This window comes from Euleptes europaea, chromosome 6 (assembly GCF_029931775.1).
Source record: "Euleptes europaea isolate rEulEur1 chromosome 6, rEulEur1.hap1, whole genome shotgun sequence".
Lineage (NCBI taxonomy): Eukaryota > Metazoa > Chordata > Lepidosauria > Squamata > Sphaerodactylidae > Euleptes > Euleptes europaea.
The window spans coordinates 25,954,451-25,976,080 of NC_079317.1; the positions used below are offsets into that span (position 1 = coordinate 25,954,451).

The 21,630-nt window shown below is 43.0% G+C and overlaps 2 protein-coding genes across 2 annotated transcripts in view; one reads left to right on the top strand and one right to left on the bottom strand.

Annotated features, from left to right (window-relative positions):
• Positions 1-4,982, bottom strand: part of DGLUCY (D-glutamate cyclase) — a 29,588-nt gene extending 24,606 nt beyond the window's left edge. The window contains exon 1 of the mRNA XM_056851404.1: positions 4,880-4,982. Within this exon, the coding sequence (XP_056707382.1) occupies positions 4,880-4,973 (94 nt within the window). The 5' untranslated portion in view covers positions 4,974-4,982. The remainder of the gene's footprint in view (positions 1-4,879) is intronic.
• Positions 4,983-20,014: 15,032 nt separating this feature from the next.
• The window catches only part of RPS6KA5 (ribosomal protein S6 kinase A5), a 55,546-nt gene continuing 53,930 nt past the window's right edge, over positions 20,015-21,630 (top strand). The window contains exon 1 of the mRNA XM_056850704.1: positions 20,015-20,036. The gene's annotated coding sequence lies outside the window, so the exon portion shown is untranslated. The remainder of the gene's footprint in view (positions 20,037-21,630) is intronic.

A 21,630-nucleotide genomic window follows, 5' to 3' on the forward strand; every position in this document is an offset into this window, starting at 1 on the left:
CAAATCAAGGACAACTATTTTTTATGATTGTCCTTGAGCTTTACTGATGCTCGCTGCAAGATAAATCTTCAAGAAACTGTGTTTGTCAGTTGCAGATGGGAGTAAACTGCCACAGTGGTGGTACACTCCGCCTTGAGTATTAAATGAAGACTATTTTATATTTTTTTGTACAACCAAATGACATAATTTGAAAATGTGTCCTATTTGACAATATTGTTTGGAACATGTATTTCATCCGAGCTACTTCATGATAGCGGAAATAAAAGTGGCTCAGGAGGATTATTTATTCAATTCAATTGTATTCTTCCACTGTTACAACACATACTTTCAGTTTCTTCTTTCCATTTCTATGGGTTGCAGTGTAGGGTTGCCAGGTCCCTCTTTGCAACCGGCGGGAGATTTTGGGGGTGCAGCCTGAAGAGGGCGGGGTTTGGGGAGGGGAGGGACTTCAATGCCATACAGTTCGATTGCCAAAGCGGCCATTTTTCTCCAGGTGAACTGATCTCTATCGGATGGAAATCAGTTAAATTAGCAGGAGATCTCCTGCTCCTACCTGGCAGTTGGCAACCCTAGTTGCAGTAACAGCATGCTTCAAACACTAATCCTATATTAACTGCCGGATGTGATGCATCAGAGCTTTATTTTTGTCACAGAACTCATGGGTACTGAGTACTCATTGGGGGCTATCCCAAGGCCTGATTGTATTGCACTGGCCCACCCCACTCAGCCAGAGAGAACAGACCCTCAGCAACCGCATAGAGGGGATTGGCAGAAGGGGTGGGGTTGGTGGAAATCAGCACAACCTTATATATGAGTACCAGCACTTTTTTAAACAAATAAGCACTGTAACGCATAGATCCTAACAGAATTGTAGGAGAAAGCCTCATGTTTCTAGAAACATCTCCGTACTGTTGTGGTGGCATGCCTATTAAACAACTGTCTCTGTTGCATTGCTTCTGGAGTTTCTGCAGCTCGAGCTATTGCTGTGGCTATTCTATCACACTCTTCTCTGCTGTGTCGCTTCTGGAGCTTGTGCAGCTCTAGCAAGTGCAGTGGCAATCCTAACGGCTCCCCTTCTTCTCAATGCTTCTGTAGTCTCAGCTGCTCTTGCTGCTGCCACTGCTTTTCTCTTACTTTCCAAGACAGTTCTTGTTGGGACTACCGATAATTTAAAAATTCTACTTATAAATTACTCCATATTAAAAAGGTCCCTATTTAAAATGTTTCATGATTTTATAATTACTCTGGTGCCTTTTGAAAATGCTTAGCGGGAAACAAAATGAAAAGATGTATATGGGAATAATCAACAGGGGTTTTTTGAGATAAGGATAATATTACGATGTAGTATATTGTACAGCATAGACCAAGTGCAGCATAGTTTTTGTAAAATCTGTTTTCTTTAAAAAAAATGTTAGTGTTTTTCATAGTATCTTCTATTAGTTAGTAAATGTTGCTCTTTTAAGCCAGTATTGGTTTGTTTCTGTCTTTGGTCACCCTGTTATGATTTTCCTATTGATTGTTTGAAAGTTGTTCAGTTTGTTTGGTCAGGAATACTTGTGTTATAATAATGTGTTTGGTTATTGCAGGGTTTTTGGACACCTTCTCTTTTGCCTGAGAAGGTGGTCCCCCTTACAATGTAATGTGCACACTTTTTTTTCCTTGTCCCTGTCCATTATATGAAGATGATTTGTGGGCCTTGTTGACGGCTGTCTTCTCAGGCTTCTGAGCCACAGTGGAGTCATTACGTATTGGACTGGCTGTTGCAGATATTGGTCATTTAGGCAGTTACTGGTTATTTTGAAAGAGATTGCCTTAGCAGGCCGTGTAGCTGCTGTTCTGATGGCTTGTAAAAAGGAGGCAGAGGGTAATGTTACAGGTGATGTCTGTTTTAAAGCTGAGGCAGGTTTTTGGCAGTTGGTGCTGTTTGTCCTATCAGGCAAAAGTTGGTTTTATTTTAGACTGGTTATTGTGACAGTGCCAATGCACAGCACTCCTCAGCACCTCAGCACGGTTTTGGCCTTTAAACAGTGGAAAAAGTGGAATGCCTTGTGTGGGTGAAGGATCAGCAAGTTGCAGCCAGCTTATGGCAACCTCGTAGGGTTTTCAAGACAAGAGACGTGCAGAGGTGGTTTGCCATTGCCTGCCTCTGGCAGTCGGGCTGCCCGATGTTGGATCCGTCCCCATGCAGTGCCAATGCTCCTGTGGCTGTATTCAATAAAGCTGTGGCCTTTTTTCCCCAGTCTGGTTCTCTGTTTGTGGTCCTTCCCCTCACACTCACTCCTCTCACTGTCCCTGGGTCCACAGGACTTTGATCGCTGCAGAAGTCTGCAAAAACTGACACCTGAAAGGGTTTCAGGGGTTGTTAGGAAAACTTTTGTACGAGGGCATGTACAGTCACCGAGAAAGGAATGGTTTTTGAAGCATTGCTCAGAGAAGAAGTTTGGTTTCCAAAGAAGGGGGATATTCCCAACTGTCCTATCAGTGCTACTTTCACCTTCCTGGCTTCTAGCGAGTAAACCGTTACTTCTGTTGCAAATAGCACAGGGATATTCTGGAGATAATCTGGGCAAGGATGCTCAGATGAAGATGAAACTCACATACATTTTCAGCTATCTGTTTTAATTTTAGTTTAGCATTCAGTTACTGGCAATATATGCTAGGCTAACTCAAGAATCCAGGGTTATGGTTTAGAACTGAACTTTGTAGTTCAATGCCAGTTTTCTGATATTTTTAAATTTGTGATAAAGGAGATGGGTATGCTAGTTTCTTCACTAATGGCTAGTTTTAATACAAGACACTTCAGCATGATCTCTTTCAATGACAGGGACTGGGCAATCTAGTTGTCATTTTAAAGCGGAGGACAAAAAAGCAAAAATGAACGAAAAGGGCAAACAACTTTAAATAGTGGTAACCGGTAGGTCTGCTATATTAAGCCAATGAGTCAAGTTTTATTTTATGCAGTTTTGTAAACACCCACAAGCCACAAAAAGTGATGCCTGTATGTGAGAAGTTAGAATTTGTGGCATAAATAGCTCAAAGAGTATGGCTATGGTCTAATGCCCAAAGTTACTCTCTCAGCAAAGTGGTTATAAATACCAACTATATAATTTTGGCTGAATGTTATACTGTAATAATTCCTTTAATAAAAAGAAAATCAACAAGAAAAAAAATAGGAAGAAGGACCACAAATTTACATTTAAAGATATGACCTAAGTACCCTTATCAGGAAACATACTTAACGGATTACACTGAGGAGAAGAAGAGTTGGTTTTTAATATGCCGACTTTCTCTACCACTTAAGGAAGAATCAAACTGGCTTACAATCACCTTCCCTTCCCCTCCCACAACAGACACCCTGTGAGGTAGGTGGGGCTGAGAGAGCTCTAAGAGCTGTGACTCGCCCAAGGTCACCCAGCTGGCTTCGTGTGTAGGAGTGGGGAAACAAATCCAGTTCACCAGATTAGCCTCTGCTGCTCATGTGGAGGAGTGGGGAAACAAACCCGGTTCTCCAAATCAGAGTCCACCACTCCAAACCACCACTCTTAACCACTACACCACGCTGGAACATTGGAACTTACTTGCAAGTAAATATACACAGGACTACATTACATAAAGACACCATTACAATACTGAACTAAATTGACATCTGCTTCCCCAATGAAATTCAGGCTGGATTCAGATGTCCTGATTCATTGCAGTTAATTTAAACCACATCATATTCAACTAACCATGGTTAATGCAACAAATGATCAAAACAAGCCAGCCTAAAGCTGGAATTCCAGGACTTGGATGCAATCACAATACTACAAATCAGAATTCACAAACTGAGCTGTAACTCTGGTATAGAATCCTGAGTTAATGGAATGGCCACCACAGAGAAGTTACTAGTATTGCCAAAATTTAAACTGGTCCGTTTAGCTGTCCCTTTAATATCAGTTTGATACGCACCAGTACTAGGTGATATTATTTACCTCCATGTCATGAAAAGTTTCAAATGCCCAATTTAATACATCAAGCTTTATGCGACTCACGTGAAAGTGGTATCTATAGGGTTGCCATTAAAGGGGCAGGGCATTCTTCTCCTAGCCAACTGGCAACCTAGTTACCTAGGGTTGCCAGGTTCCTCTTCCCCACTGGCGGGAGGTTTTTGGGGCGGAGCCTAAGGAGGGTGGGGTTTGGGAGGGGAGGGACCTCTATGCCATAGAATCAAATTGCCAAAGCAGCCATTTTCTCCAGGTGATCTCTATCGGCTGGAGATCAGTTGTAATAGCAGGAGATCTCCAGCTAGTACCTGGAGGTTGGCAACCCTGTAGATACGACTTTCACGTGAGTCGCATAAAGCTGCCTTATACTGAATTATACCATTGGCCCATCAAGATCAGTATCGTCTACTCAGACTGGCAGCAGCTCTCCATGGTCTCTGGTGGAGGTCTTTTACATCACCTCCTATCTGGCCCTTTTAACTGTAGAAGCTGGGGACTGAACCTGGGACCTTCTGTATGCAAAGCAGATGCTCTACCATCGAGCCATGGCCCCTCCCCCCAGAGTGAGTGGCTTAGTGTAATGCCTCCATGTAACTGTAGTATGTGAGAATTGTGAACATATATGTTTGCTTTTGAAAAACCAGGCTACCAAGACAAAGATTTCTAATTCAAAGATCTTGATAGTATTGTAATGTAATAACCTAAGAGACAGCAAACAAAAGTAACAATATCTTGTGACAGAACTCAGTTGCCATGGAAGAACAGTTTTGTTCAATTCAAAATTCGTCAGACTATAACATCTCTATCAAACTGGTTCCTGTCCAGGTCTTCCCTTATTGTTCCTTAAGAGACAAGGAATAACAGAGTGTCTTTTTTCCATGTAAAAGTTCATTTACCTTCTGACATTCCAGAAGTATTTCTAATGCTGAGTTTATCTGATCGAATTAGTTTTCTGACTGCAGATGGAAGAAGTGTCCTCAGATGTTTCATGATCACGCCTTTCTCCTGGAACAGGATAAAATGTAATTTTTTATAAAGTGTACATCAAGCAGAACATCTAGTGATTTTAAAACCAGTGGCGTTGTCACTTTGTTGATTTAACTTCAATTTTATAGTTTTGTTTTATAGTTTCATTTAGAATACAAATATGTGTTTGCTTATCTAAAGAACATTTAATTAAATGATTTTAATTAATCAAATGCTGATTTGCCTGAATAATCAACAAAGGAAGTGCCATTTCTATTTGTTTCAAAGAAAAATGCTAGAGGATCACAGGCAAAGATGGCAACTTTTTTATGATAGATATGTTTAGCCTCAGTAGACATGCTTATACATAAGAGATGAACGTAGACTTAGATTAAAGAGAACACATTAGGTAAAATAACTGTAATTTTTACTGCAACAGTATCATGGATACTGTAACAGAATGAATATATACTTTGAATACTGATGTTTAATTGTGTAATTCTAATAATTCTGATATGAGATTAGCAAAAAAGACACTAAGTGGTTAAAGAACTAGGATAATTCTTTTTTTCCTTTTTTACAAGAATGTTAATTATGGTTCGGTCCAGACACAGACCCGGTCGTGTTTTAATGTTTTTGCCTCCCCCCTTTCCTTTTCCTTCTTTTTCTGTACCCTAAAAATCTAATAAAAATATATATTAAAAACAAACAAACAAAGGAAGTGAAATTTCTCAGCCTTGTGCAATGTAAGCGCCAGTTACTTTCTATAGCACAGTGTAATATTTTGTTTAAAATATGTTAAGTAAACTTACAATTTCTATATTTTAAATTACAGGGATTACAAAAGCATGAATAATGTGGTTGACCAAAAAAAATAATTTCAATAACTTTTCCAACATTATGCTGACATTAGATACAACTCCCCCTGTAAGTAACAATTATTATACCCACACCCCGAACTGCCTCACCTCTATATTTAGTTGTAATTCTGACGAAGCCATGGTTAGTAAAGAAGGTAATTCCTGAAGAAAGGTGGTTTTCAATGTGGAAAATTACTGGTTTTATTGTCGAACGCTTTCACGGTCTGAGTTCATCAGTTCTTGTGGGTTATCCGGGCTGTGTGATACCAAGACCACAGTCACACAGCCCGGATAACCTACAAGAACTGAACTACTGGTGTTATGTTTAAACTAATGAGTTAATATTCACCTTGTTGTTGGTTATACATTTCTAAAAAAAGCTCTAGTTACAATGCATGGCATTTTTAATTATCCTACAAAGCAGCTGCGTTGATATCGAGGTTTACATTTTCAGCAAATTTCTTACAACATGAAATTTGTTCTATCTAAAAATGATATTCCTAAAAGTAAATTATGAAGTTTCTCCCCTCAGTTTTTCACCAGCATAAGAACGGCCCTGCTGGATCAGACCAAGGCCCATCAAGTCCAGCAGTCTGTTCACACAGTGGCCAACCAGGTGCCTCTAGGAAGCCACAAACAAGACGACTGCAGCAGCACCATCCTGCCTGTGTTCCACAGCACCCAAAATAATAAACATGCTCCTCTGATACTAGATAGAATAGGCATGCAGCATGACTAGTATCCATTCTAATAGCCATGAATACCCCTCTCCTCCATGAATACGTCCACTCCCCTCTTAAAGACCTCCAAGCTGGCAGCCATCACCACATCCTGGGGTGGGGAGTTCCACAATTTAACTGTGAGTTGTGTGAAAAAATACTTCCTTTTATCTGTTTTGAATCTCTCACCCTCCAGCTTTAGCAGATGACACCATGTTCTAGTATTATGGGAGAGGGAGAAAAACTTCTCCCTGTCCACTCTCTCCAAACCATGCATAATTTTATAGACCTCTATCATGTCTCCCATCAGCTGCCTTCTTTCCAAGCTAAACAGCCGTAAGTCTTAACCGCTCCCCATAGGACAGTTGCTCTAGTCCCCTAATCATTTTGGTTGCTCTTTTCTGCACCTTCTCAAGCTCTGTAATATCCTTTTTTAGGTGTGGTGACCAGAACTGTACACAGTATTCCAAGTGTGGTCTCACCATAGATTTGTACAAGGGCAGTATGATATCAGCAGTTTTATTCTCTATTCCTCGTCTAATTATGGCCAGGATGGAATTTGCCTTTTTTACAGCAGCCGCACACTGGGCTGACATTTGTACTTTGTTCTTATTAGTAACCTATACTACAGAGATGGAAGGATAATAACAAGACACTGGGGTTGGATCCAGTGCAAAGATCGCTCAGTTCAAGGACTGCAGATCTTCCCTACTTTCCCCTTACCACAGCAGTCATTCACAGCTCTGAGAATGGCCACAGCCTAGCAGTCCAGTGGTGTCCTACAACTATGGGAATAAGTTTTTCCATGGCTGGGAAGGGCTGCTGGGAGGAGAGGGGAAAAATCCATGATCATTAGTGCCTTTTGCTGACAGATCACTGGATCCAACCTACTATATAACATGGCAAATGTGATGAATACTGAAAGTGCTACACAAATACTAAATATTAATAGTCTTCAGGAAATAGCACTACAAAAACTATATAATAAATTATTAGTTGGTTCAATTAAGTCCTACAACTCTGAAATTGATTTCAGTAGCTTACACCTGAACCTTATCAATACACCATAAAACTGTTCAAAACCTTTTTCAATGAGTTTCATATATTTATTCTTTTTAAACCATTTGTTGATCTCATTGGTCACCCATTTACTGCACATTTTGAGTTTTGAACATCATGGCTGCAATTCTGCACTTAGCTGTTCTGCATTTAAAATTCTGTTTAAATGTTACTACAGCAATGGGGTTTGAGCAACCTAAAGAAAAAGCCTGACCTAAAGGATTAGCAGGAGCCCTGTGGTGCTGTGTGGTAAGCTGCAGTACTGCAGTCAAAAGCTCTGCTCCCGACCTGAGTTCAATCTCTTCGGAAGTCGGTTTCAGGTAGCCGGCTCAAGGTTGACTCAGCCTTCCATCCTTCCGAGGTCGGTGAAATGAGTACCCAGCTTGCTGGGGGTAAAGGGAAGATGACTGGGGAAGTCACTGGCAAACCACCCCGCAAACAAAGTCTGTCTTGGAAACGTCGGGATGTGACGTCACCCCACATCCCGGGTCAGGAATGACCCAGTGCTTGCACAGGGGACCTTTACCATGTAGGAGCCCCGTGGCGCAGAGTGGTAAGCTGCAGTACTGCAGTCCAAGCTTCTGCTCATGACCTGAGTTCGATCCCAACAGAAGTCGGTTTCAGGTAGCCGGCTCAAGGTTGACTCAGCCTTCCATCCTTCCGAGGTCGGTAAAATGAGTACCCAGCTTGCTGGGGGTAAAGAGAAGATGACTGGGGAAGGCACTGGCAAACCACCCTGTAAACATAGTCTGCCTAGTAAATGTCAGAATGTGATGTCACCCAATGGGTCAGGAATGACCTGGTGCTTGCATAGGGGACCTTTACCTTTAAAGGATTAGCTACATAAAGAATTGATGGGATTTAAACAATGTAATGTAGCTGTTGCCAAACGGGTTGCCAATCTCCAGGACTGGACACGGCAACCCCAACAGAAGCGTGCACACATTGTTCCAGCCGCGCGCCAAGCCCCAAATGCCATGGGGATGGCTCCCGCGCCAGCGAGTGAAACTGACACGAAGGAGCCACCGAGCAATATTGCTAACAGAGCAATTTGGCTAACACAGCTTTCTAGAAACATTCTTAAAGTATTGTTCATAAGCACTGTAAGCACTGTATATTAATACAGTGCACTGTATTAATACTGGGAGCACTGTATATTAATACTTGGAATTAGGTAAGCAACAGGCATTGTACCTCTTCTGCCATGGAACTATAATTGTGAAACCTTACCCAGAGAAGACCACCTGCTGTCAAACCGGATGTCTTTTAGGCAAGTCTTTTAGGTGAAGACATTTTTATTTTATCTGTGTACACAGCAGAAGAGAAAGTTGTGTAATAGCGGGTGACTTTACTGTCATTTTCTCATTATCTACACACACAATAGCATACTCAATGTGAGAGCAGCTGTATTCACCCATTATTACACAACTTTCTCTTCTGCTTGCCTTCCTTATTTCCTTCTCCATTTCAAGAACACACACTGGGTATTGGGTAGCTAGGCAATAGCACGTCCCAGCATTTTATTGATTTAAAATATTTTTAAGCCAACTTTCCACTCAACTTAGGGTCCTCAAGACTGCTTAAAATGCATACAGATGTATATATATATAAAACACACACACACACAACCACATGAAGTTACTTTGGGGGCATGGAATTTTTATCCTTAGCAATTTTGTATAGAAGTCTATTCCTCTTAAGTTTTCTGGCTCATTGGGCACTCCACCTCTTGGGCAACTCCACCTCTTATACACCCTTCCCTGTCCATCTTATATTGCTCATATTCAGGGACAGCCATATCCCATTGATTTCTATAATTCCATCAAGTTTCTGAAGTGCATACTGTGGACTGGATCCAGTGTAAAGGTTGCAGGACCCGTGTGGAGTAATAATCATGCAAGTCAGGAGGCTGCAGTGGGAAGGAAGATGGGGAAAATATTTGCCCCCACCTCTTGTGAGTGGAGAAGGCAGGAGTGCTCCACCCCCCTTCCTTACTGCAACCTCCTAGTCTATATGGGTCCTGCTAACCAGGGAATAAATTCTCCCAGGACTGGAAATGGCTGCTGGAGGGTTGGGAGAGCTGAGAGCTACAGCTGTCAGCACTTCCCGCAGATGGACTGTAGAACAGAACCCTATATGTACGTTGGCACTTAAGAGCAAGTGCCCCTCTCTCCCACCTTAGCTTAGTGGTTTCTGTTATGGTCTTCCTGGGGCTAGGCATCACCCTGAAGGATTTTTTCCTGTTACGACAGTTTCCTGTCAACCCCATGGTACTGAAGTTTCCAGTGGGAACATTAAAACGTTTGAGGGGATAGAATCTGGGCCTGGATTTAAACCCACCCACCCCCCAAAAAATGAGGGGGGGAAAGGTAAACTCTACCTGAAATTTGAATCAAAACAAAAGGGATGAGCTGAACAACGCTAAATTAACAACAAATATATACGTTTTAATATGGTGCACAGTATAGTTAAAAACACGAGGCCTATAGTGTAGGCTAACTATTCCCAATAGAGAAATACATATAAAGCATACACAGTTGATCAACTCAACCCTTTTGTTTTGATCCTGGTTTAAACCCACCATAGTCTGTACTGGAAACAGGGATTACAAGGTAAACAGGAATAAAATGTTTACATTTTAAAAGTGAACAAAAAAAATAGGTATTCAGAGGAAAAAAACACAACTGAGGCAAATATTAACTATTAACCAGGAATTGTGGTATGTTATATTTCAAACAGTACATGCCCACCAGAGCAAACCATTCTCTCAGACAGATCTGCCGCAACTTAGTTTCACATCAGACTCAGCCAACCCCGCTGGAATACTGTAACGCCTTTACACACTGTTACCCAGACAGGTGAACTTAACCAATAGCTGATATCTCTACAGATATTTAATTCACAATCCTGATAAAACAATCCTTCCCTCTCACTCCCAATTTCCCACTGTCCAACCAACAACTCTCAACCCTCAAAATATGACCGACCCTCTACTAATGCCCAGATCGTAACCTGTCTCCAGTACATACCTCCAATTGGCTGGTTCAGAGTGCAGTTCTCGTTGGATCCTGTGCTTCTGGGCTCCATTTTCTACTCTTTGTCTGTCACAACTTCTAATATTTGCATATAAACAATATCATTTCCTTGTCCAAGTGCCTTCAGCATGCACATTTTCCCCACACTTCCTTGTTCCTTTTAAACAGCCATCACCCAGACTAGTTAAGCCATTGTCCCCTAAAGAGGAGTCATCCTGAACCCGATGATCTCCAGCCCCTATCAGGTTTCCCCAGTAAATAGCTTAAAAATTGCTCAGTGGCCTTAGTGATAATAAGCACCATCAATATGGTTCCAATTTGGTTAAAGTAGAGCCTTCTTCTTTTATACAGGTTGTCCCTATATTACCTAGTGCCTAACAAATTTTGCCTCTTGTCACTATTGTTCATCCATGCTTGTCTAGCTGGCCCTGCATGCAGAACAGGCAGAATGCCTGAGAATTCTATCTTTCAGTCCTAACTAACAACCTTAAAATTTTCTCAAGGACTGCATCATTATGTGTCCCAACATCATTGGTGCTAACATGCACCACAACCACCGCCTCCTCCTTCACACTACCAACCAGTCTATCTAGACAGCTAATGTCAGTCTACATCTCAGGCAGGAAATTCATCATGTAGTCAAAACATCCATTACAACTGCATCTCTGTACTTTCCTAAGGAATGAATCTCTCAATACCAAGAGCTCCCCCGTCTAGTGGGGTATCTGCCATCCAAGTGTTTGTTGGGCTTTTTTTGCCATCTGAGGAATTGGTCCCTCTTAAAGGTTTATTCCCCCCACCCAACCAGACACCCTTCAACTCCAGGACTCTAATTCTCCCTGACACCATAGGACTATGGGAACAGGATGCGTCTAGCAGTTCCCTGAAAGTTTCACTTACATACCTCTCTGCTGTTCTCAGCTTCTCCAGGTAAGCAATTTTAGTCTTAAGGGTATGAACTCATGTCCTGAAAGCCCAGGGGCTTATTGCACCAAGAACACACTCACAACTCCTATCCAAAGCAGTAGCGGACTAACAGAGCTACCCATCGTGCTCTAACTTCTGCCCAGCTAGCTGCGCAATATTTTGGTTTCCCCATTCCACCACTGGCTTTCTACCTTCATGACTGATGCATTTTAACTTAAAACTAGGAAGATCATAGAGGACAATGCAGGTATCTGATAACATTATTTTATTTTTATTTTCTTATTTAATTTATACCCTGCTCTTTACAGGCTCAGGGTGGCTTCCAACAATAAATAAATAAATAAACACACACACACATATACACACAGTATAATAAAACATCAATTTAAAATACAATTTACAACTTATACAACAGGTTAAAATAGCCATCGAACTTATACCAAACACCACAAAAAATGTAACATTATAATTTAAAAATGAGGAGCCCATTATACACTGTAGGCTGAGGGCCCAAAGACAGCAAATTATAGCAAGCAAAAGAGTGGGGAAACTAAACGTTTTTGCAAATTAAAGCAAGCAAAAGAGGGGGAGAAAGGGGGGGAAGCCAATTCATTGATGGAACCATCGCTGCCTCAACCATATACCTGGTGGAACATCTCCATCTTACAGGCCCTGTGGCACTGAACTAAATCCTGCAGGGCCAGGGTCTCACTAGAAGAACAGTGCCTGACAAGAAGAATAGTGCCTGAGTTTCTTTGCACAGCTGCTGAACTCATCTCTTACCTTTGGCCCGACATTTTATTACTCGGATACTTTGCCCCACTGGGGCTCTCTTATTTGCAGATTTATTCATACTTGTTAATTAATTATATATGTTTATCCTACTTTTCAGACAGAATTTACTTTTAAATCGCTCCCAGAAATCAAAATCTAAAAGCAAATGTCAATGTTCACTACACAATGTTTCTTGGGGACAGGATTCTTACCAAAGCAGGTTTCAGGCACAGTGGAAGAAGTGCCTGGCTGCTTGCTGCCCTCTCTTTGATTGCCTAAGGGGAGCTAGAGCTGGATTCAGGCATGAGGGAGGAATGGCTGGCTGCTTCCTACCCTCAGTTTGGCCCCATCAACAGCCACTAGAAATAGAGCAGCTCTCTGATGGAGCTAGTGACAGGGACAATGGAGGTTTTCCTGCTTCTTGCCTTTCCTCTGATGATGAATAGCAGCTGGAATCTGGGTGCCTATTATTGATGGGTGGATGCTTTCTAATACACCAATTAACAGTGCATCATGATTGTTGCTGCAAAGTCTGATATTAAAATGAATACTGGCTTGTCAATGACGTTTTTCAAAAAATTCTGCACCTTCTGCAACAGCAAGAAGCATCTAAAATTAGATCTGAAAATATACATATAATCAGTTTTGGGAATTTATTAGTTCTGTGATTTGACAGAACATTGCAAATAACTTTTTTGCTTACCAATTTGTATATCTCACTAGGCAGTGTTTATGGTTGGAGTCACTCTGGAAATCAGATCTTCTTATAGCCCCTAGAACTTTCTTGCCTAGTAGACTCAGTGTCTTCCATATAGGGCAGCAGAGTGGCCAGTTGCAGGACTACTAGTCTGAGTCCCTGCACTTCCTGACAGGAGTGGATTCAGGAACAAAAATCTGTAAAAAAAAAAAAACGTTAGAAAGAAAAGAACATCAGGGAATTAAGGAGAGGAGGAGCAATGAGAGAGACTATAAAAAAGTATGTATGGGTGGGAGACAAGTACACTGGGCATTTAAGTGGGCCGATTGTGAGGTACAGTGGCTGAAGGAGATTGTATAGGGCTGAAATACACGTGGCATGGAACATCTGTGTGCAAAGCAGGTGAGATAAAGTGTCAGACTGAGCAGAGACTTGAGGATTGCTCAGAATGGCTACCCTCCCCCCTTTTCTCCCTGAGGAGCAAAAATATCTGGAAAACCATGCAAAGGGTTTAGGATAGGACTTCTGTATGTTATCTACCAAAAGGAAATGTACAGCTAAGAGAACTTGGGAGACTGAGGGATGATTCACATGCTGCAAAGTCCTCATGGCTAACAAGTGGCCATCATGAGGGATTTGGGTCTGAGTGCCATTCTGGGAGCTCAATTACCAAGTGCAGCCAGGCTTCCCCACCGCAGCCAATTTCCCAACCTGAAACAGCCTGGGGATATTCTAGTCACCCCATTGGGGGGAACACATGCAGACATCAGGTCCTTCTCTTCATTCACTGCAGTCCCAGTGTGAATCAGGCCTCCGTGTGCCTCATAATTAAGCTCCCGGATGGGGCTTCCAATACACACATGGGGGGGCATGTGGACCTTGTAGCATTCAAATCGGCCCTTAGGGCCTGGGTCATAACGCTAACATGAAAGAATTGTTTCTATACCCTAAATGGTATTGTGTGCCTTTTAAAGAGTTGAATGGAAGGAAGAGTTCTGCTACGTATAGCTTCTCTTGTCAATATACGTGGTGACCTGGCATCCCTAAAGGGTCAGCCAGGGCCAAGCAGTGGGCTAGGGTGGTTGCTCATATTGAGTTTAACTAACCAGATCATTCTTTAGCTGCAGGTTTTTAGTTAGTATAATTCCTAGTCAACTTTATCCAAGTTCAAGTTAGGACCCCAGAGGGTTTCCAGTGAAAAGGTAGAGAACAAAGACCTATGGAAAACCTTCTAGTTAGATGACTTTGTTTTGTGTATTGCGTGTAAGTAAGATTTGCATACGAATGACTTTGTCCTTGATTAGAAATACCAACTCCAATCCTTTCTTCCTTTGGTTAAACACCACAATATGCTTCTTCTTTTTCTTTTTAAGTGAAGCTGTTCTTTACAGTTACTCTTGAGGCTCATGCAGCTTACTAGCACAGTTAAAACTCAGCACCAATATCTGGGGCAAATTATGGGTTTGGTGGCAGCTTATTGGGTACCCCATTCACCCTCCTCTAGTTTTGGAGACTTTCAGCATTTCCTTCTCTCCCTTTTCCCTACCCCAATCATCACAGCACTTAACTTATTCATACCCAGCAAGCTGTTCAAGGTGATAATGCCAGGATATAAAAGCGAGGTACTTGAAAAAATGACAATATATAGGGTATATTATGTTCTAGTCAAAACCACTGCATACAATTCCAGTGAAATCAATTGGTCTTACTTCTCAATAGAAATGTCACAAGAGGGCCATAAAAGCCCAATCTAAGGCTCAATTGCACACAGGTAACACGCAAATACTGTGGTCTCTGAACTGACAGGCAGGGACCTTCTCCTTCCATTTCTCTGGCACTGATGAGAAATCCCCCCCCCCCTTTTGGTTCATTTTCATTGAGAAGGCCACATGCTTCAGAGCGTGTGGTAGCAGCACTGTATAGTTCAGTGCTTTATTCTTTTCTTATTAGCTGCCTTGGCCCCATGAAAGGGTGATATATTAATAAACAAAGTACAATTGCAGGGGTTGCTTTGATAGGGGTGCCAGAGTGAAGCTTCTGTTAGCTCCTTGTACAACATCCTGGGCCCTTGTGAGTACTGGAAACTATTGAAAGGGGATATTTCCTTGTGCTTTAAAACAAGTAAGGTGGAAGTGCCTGGCCCCAGCTTGTCTTGTAAAGGGTATGGCAGGATGGTTGCAATACAAACCTGAGATTGCTTGGAAGTCAACAGGATATCACAAACCCAAAGAAAGATACATGTCTTTTTGAAAGATTACTTTTGAAATCATTCATGACACCAGGATGAGATAAGGCTCAAGACAAACAGAGCAGCAGATTATATTTTTAAAACTTATCTGATGTTAAAATATGTATCAAATATATTTGAACAAAACAAAGTAACATTACTGTCTGCTAATAAACTGATCCAAGCAACGCATGCAAAACTTACTTCCTCTTTGGCCTGTCAGAAATCATTTTGTAATTTCAGCTTCTGTGAAAATGACCAGAACACTATTCCTAAAAGTGTTTTAATCAGAATTCTTCCATCATACAGTTTCAACTGATTCTAATTGTCTTCCCACATTCTCACATTACTTCATAAGGATAAAGGTTATATGCAAATTAGAAAACGTTTTAAAGGGATATGTTCATTCCATCATGCTTACTCCCAGGCCATTTATGCTTGGTAATTAGCGAGCTATGCAAACGACTATTGCTAATGGATATGCAAACGAAGGAAGGAAGGAGCAGGCAAGTGGGCGTGGAATTTGTTTGACTTTTTAAATCTCTTGCATATCAGGGACCAATAAGTGCTGGGTCTCCTTTAAGTCTTCTAGTCCGCAGACAGGGGATTTCTTTGGTTCTCCTTCTATTGTAAGCTCAAGGTCAAGACTTTCCAACTTGGGAGAGAGCGGGAGAATTCTGGCCTCTGGGGCATTGTACCGTCCTTCAACCAATGATGGGCAGGTGGAGGAGGGGTCAAAGTAGTACCTCTAACCAAGGGCAGGCACAGACGGGTCTCTCAAGAAGATCACAGACAGGGAATACCCACAAACGATATTCATGATCGGGATAGGATTATCTGCCAATATAGTTTTGCTGCTGCAAGGATTGTGATAGCTAGAGTATGGAAACAAACAAGTAAACCCTCAATTATAGAATGGAGAAAGTGTGGTTATATATGAGGATGGCCAGATTAACGGAAATTCTGCATGGAAATGATTTGGAAGAATTTAAGTTAACATGGTTTAAGGCCACCTCATATTGGGATAAGTTGGCAAAAATGGATTTTACTTTGTTATTTAGTGAGCTATAGAAAATTATTTTTTAAGCAATATTAGAATTTAGATAATTAATAAATAAAGCTACCGGACACTTCTATGGAAGTCATGGTGATGGGTCACTTTTGGTGGGTGGGGGGAAAGGGTATTTTCTTTTGATGAATGTATTAAAAAATGAAATGTATTCAATATGTTATGTGAATACCCTTTTATATCTATATCTATCTATATATATATATTTCTTTTTTTTTCTTTTTTGTATTGTAAAATTCAATAAAAAATTATATATAAAAAAGAAGAAGATCACAGACATTTTAGATAGCTTGCTTTCACTGGCGCTTGCACAAACATGGCTGTGGCTGTACTCTCTGCTGAATGTGTAAGGAGGCGTAAGCACTTGACTGCAAGTTGTCTCTAGCTTCTCATGCAGGAGCGGAGAGCGTTTTCTCAACTTCCTACAGGAGGCGCAGTTTTTCCAGTTCCCACTGGTGATCCAAGATAAGATTGTCACTGCGGGGTTTCCAGCCTGCCAGGTTCTCCTCACCTCACACATGTCACAGATGTGTCAAGATCACACCTTCATCTTCTTTGCATCCTTGTGCTGCCAGCATAAGCCACCCAGCAAAGGCTCAGACCCGTCACACAGTTACTTTCCAAGGCACAGGGGCTTCCACTTCCAAAGAGGTTACAGATGGATTGAGACACAGATAGTTTCGCATCTCTGAAGTAGCAAACCACGCATACATCTTTGGCGATCACTGCTGGCTGAGTGCAGTTCCCCATCTCAATGTATGCCAAGAGTGTCATGTAGATTTTCTCTCTATATGGGTGACCTGATTCAGCGGTAGAGAGTTGTGCATGGAGCTATCCCATGCTGATTCAAACTGGTAAAACGTCTGACCATCCTGGGAGGAGGGAATGACTCCTGATGACAGTATGTTCAGAGAATCTAAAATATAAATCTTAAATCTAAGAAAGGATGTTGGGGTCAATGAGGGATTCATCTCCTTCTGGACGTAAGTGGACAACAACATAGAAATGAAGTTAAAAGTAAATAGAAGCAAGGTGATGCATATTGGAGCAAAAAACTCTGAACTGGCAGAGACTGAAAGGGGAAAAGATCTTGCTGGTGTAGCAGATAGCTTGATAAAAATGTCAAAAAGGCAAACTTCTGGGGGTTATTTGAAAGGGATTGAAAATAAAACAGCCAGTACTGTAACACTCTTGTATAGGTCTATACTGCAACTTTGGAATACGGTATACAGTTCTAGTCACTAAACTTTAAACAAGATATTGCAAGGCTGGAGAAATTATGGAGGAGTGCGATCAAGATGATTGGATCACTTGTCCTTTAAGAAAAGGCTAAAGAGCCTACATCTTGTCAGTTTAAAGATTAAGGTGAGACATGGCAGGGGTTTATAAACTATGCATAGGATAGAGAAAGTGAATAGGGTAAGTAGAGACCCCTGCTTTGTCTGTGGGTGGCCTGATTTTGTGGGTTTCATCATCCAAAGTCAACCAATTTAATATTATATTACAGTGATGCATGGTACTGTTCACATGGAGGTGACAGGTTTTTTTTTCCATCACTTTATCATTGATGTTTCTTTGATAATACAAGGCTGGATCAAATTAACTGAGTATATGGCATAAGAAATAACCCATAATAACAGATTCTCACGCTTTTCCTAGTAAGTTTTCCAATAAGATAGTAACTGCTCTGCAACCTGCCTGATTTTCCAGTTTTAAAGGAGAGGAACAGCCCAATTCTTGACCTGAAGCTCTCTTTCTCTCTGCAGCCTCCCTTTTCTTAAATCTAAAGGCTGAACAGCAGATTTGAGCCCTCACACAACATGGTCACATCTCTTTTCTGACTGTATTCCTACAAGAGAAGGAAAATTTGCCTAACATTTGAGAAAACAACCCCTTTGCTCCTGTATTATATTTTTGCCTAAACTATGAATGCGGGGCTTATAATTTGTATTATGGGGAATAAGTTACAGGCAGGGCTGCCAAGTGTGAGTTGGGAAGAATTCTAGGACAGCAGGTTGCCTGGGGGGGTGGGCAGGAGTTTGGCAAGATGTCGCTGGTTGATAGTAGCAGCAAACTTATTCTAATCACTCATCTTGTGCATCTTCTACTCAATGTGAAAGAGGCCAAATATGGTCTGAGGGCCCCCCCAAAAGAATTGTGGAGTGGCAGACTAGGTTTGAATCCCCACTCTGCCATGGAAGCTTGCTGGGTGACCTTGGGCAGGTCACACACTCATCTTACCCTACCTCACAAGGTTGTGAGGACAAAATGGAGAAGAGGGGAACAACGTAAGCTGGCTTGAGTCCCCATTGGGGAAAAAGGCAGTATAAATGCAGTATGTAAATAATAATTTGTCTGAGGGCCATGATGGCTCTCAGCCGCTCTGGTCACAGCTCTAGTCGTCAAACATCAGAAACTAGCATTTGAGCAAGCTACACTGAACTCCAATTTGTCCTTTGGGCCTACCTCAAATGTAGGCTTGCTGGGGGGGGGGGGGGAAATCTGCATGCCATTCTGACCCTAAAAGGCAATTATAGCTTTGCACGTTAGTTCCTAAAACATCTCAAGTGATTTCACCAGACTTGTGCTGAACCCTTTCCGCACCTTATAAACACAGGCTTGATATGCTTTTAAAAAAATTGGATCGATGCTCAGGTAGGAAGAGGGAGCACGTCCCAGGGGTAGGGTTGCCAGGTCGCTCTTCGCCACTGGTGGGAGGCTTTTGGGGTGGAGCCTGAGGAAGGCGAGGCTTGGGGAGGGGCTTCGATGCCATAGAGTCCAATCGCCAACGCTGCCATTTTCTCCAGGTGAAGCGATCTCTATCGGCTGGAGATCAGATGGAACAGCGCGAGATCTCCAGCTAGTACCTGGAGGAGGGCAACCTTACCCGGAGAGAGGCCCTTCCAAACGAGTGACAGCACGGAGGGCTCGACTCACTTACCGCCCTTTCTTCGTGTCTAAGCAACCGGCCTGGCCCACACCCGGAAGGAGGGACCAAAATATTTACTCCCAGCTGGCAGAAGGAGACTAGAGAGCGAGGCTAGAAGGCGGGAGGAGGGGAAAAACAAGCAGGAGCGCCCGAGAGACTGCGCGGTGGGGGAGACGGAGGAACGAGCTGGCCATTGGTGCAGGCGCCGGACCAATCAGGGCGCGTGCCTATTGGCGGACGGGGGGGTGTAACACGCAACGGTCGCTGACCAACCGTTGCGGTTGTGTGTAGCCTCGCGCGCCAATGAGCGTTCGTCTCCCCCCCCCCGCATTGCCTGAACGAGGCCGTGGGGGGGGGGGGAGAGGGAGTAGCTGGAACCTCTTCGCTATTACGGCTCCTTCTGCCTGCCCCTGGCTGGCCCCCTTCTCCCCCCTTACTAGAAATGGGGGGGTTGGCGGGTGGATGAAAGGAGAACGGGAGGGTCTGGATTTCTAAGAAGCCCCCCCCCTTTTTTTCCCCTTCAAAATATCGTTTGTCAATGTAGGCGGTTTCAGTTCATTGTTATTGCTGTTATTTTAAAATAACGAGCGCTGGAAAACATGAAGGAATAATTTATTTATTTATTTTAAAAATAATCAACTTCGCGATCGGGCTGCGGTGACCCCCGTCTCCCACGGCACCGTGGGGGGGGGGAGAGGAAGGAGCGAGGCGAGCCCGCGAGGAAATGGAGGGACCCTCCCGTTGCTCCGCGGAAGAAGGGGAGCTCACCGTCAAGCACGAGCTGAGGAGCGGTGAGTTGTTGTCAGCCGGACTGGGGGGGGGGAGGGAGGGGCAGGAGGGAGGCGCAGAGTTAAAAACGGGTGTGTGTGTGGGGGGGGGGGATAGGGATGTTCACGAGGAGCCCTGTGGGGGGGGTCCAGGGGGGCTGGTCACGGGGAGGGCGCTTTTTGTGTGTTGTGTTGTCAAAGAAGGCACTAAGGTGGCTTGGTTGGATCAGGGCATGGGTGCGAGGGGCCGAGTCAGTCTGTGAGGGTGGGGAAGGCAGTGTGTATGTGTGTGGGGGGGTAATCTGCGAGGAGGGCTGTTGTTGACCGATTGAGGAAGGGGCGGCGACTAAAGGGCGAGGGAAAGGGGGCTGTAAGGAGGACGGAGGAGATGGGGAAGAACGATTGGGAAAGCTGGGGGGGGAGGAAGAGTAGGGGAAGGCAGCATTAGAAGTAGGTGAGAGAACTGTTGTTAACTGGGATGGAGAATGGCAGGGAGGAAGAGGACTAGACGTTATTGGGGAGGGGGACGACGACACACACGAGGATTGGCTCCTTCCCGCTGAAGAGGCTTTATATTGTCGAAGGCTTTCACGGTCAGAGTTCATTGGTTCTTGTAGGTTATCCGGGCTGTGTAACCGTGGTCTTGGAATTTTCTTTCCTGACGTTTCGCCAGCAACTGTGGCAGGCATCTTCAACCCCTTTCTGACTATATATTACTCTTCCTACACCCTTGACACTGAGAGACACTGTCCTTCAGTGTTAATCCTCTGAAGATGCCTGCCACAGTTGCTGGCGAAACGTCAGGAAAGAAAATTCCAAGACCATGGTTACACAGCCCGGATAACCTACAAGAACCAGGCTTTATATTAATTAACAGAAAGTGAGGCAGCACACCCATGGCCTCCTTTCCATAAATTCTCTAAGTGTATTTTTTTTTTAAGTGGTACTCAGTACTGCTTCAGGACATGACAACTTTTTCTACCGGTCCACCCCCCGCCCCGCAATTCTTCCTATTTTTATTGCCTAACGTTCTGTACCATATTGTGATCTGCTTATATGACACTGGGGGATGTTGTGTTATTATTCTTTAAGGGTAATCTTCAAAGCACACCCCACCACTGCTGCTCTTTTTGAATTCATATTATTATGTGTGGTAGAGGTTCATGTTAATCCTATGCGGGTCAGACCACTGATCCATCTAACTCAGTATTGTTCACCCTGACTGGCAGCAGCTCTCCAAAGAAGCATAGAAAAATCCGGCCTGACACCTGCTATGTGCGAAAGGCTAGATCTGGCATCTTCTCTCTGCAAAGCATGCGTTCTACCACTGAGCCACGGCCTTTCCCCACTAACATCTTTTATGTCAGGGTTGTGTGTGGGCAGTTCTGCCCATTTTGTGAAAGGTAATCACCAGACTTTTTCAGTGTGTGAATGCTGGTACAGATTATGTAAAGGTTTGAAATATTAAGGTAGCCATGTTCGCCTGTTGTAGCAAAATTAAACAACAATCCAGTAGCACCTTAAAGACTATCAAAATTTGTTCCAGCGTAAGCTTTTGTGACTTACACCTCACTTTGTGCATCTGATGTGAGCTCTGACTTACAAAAGCTTATGGCAG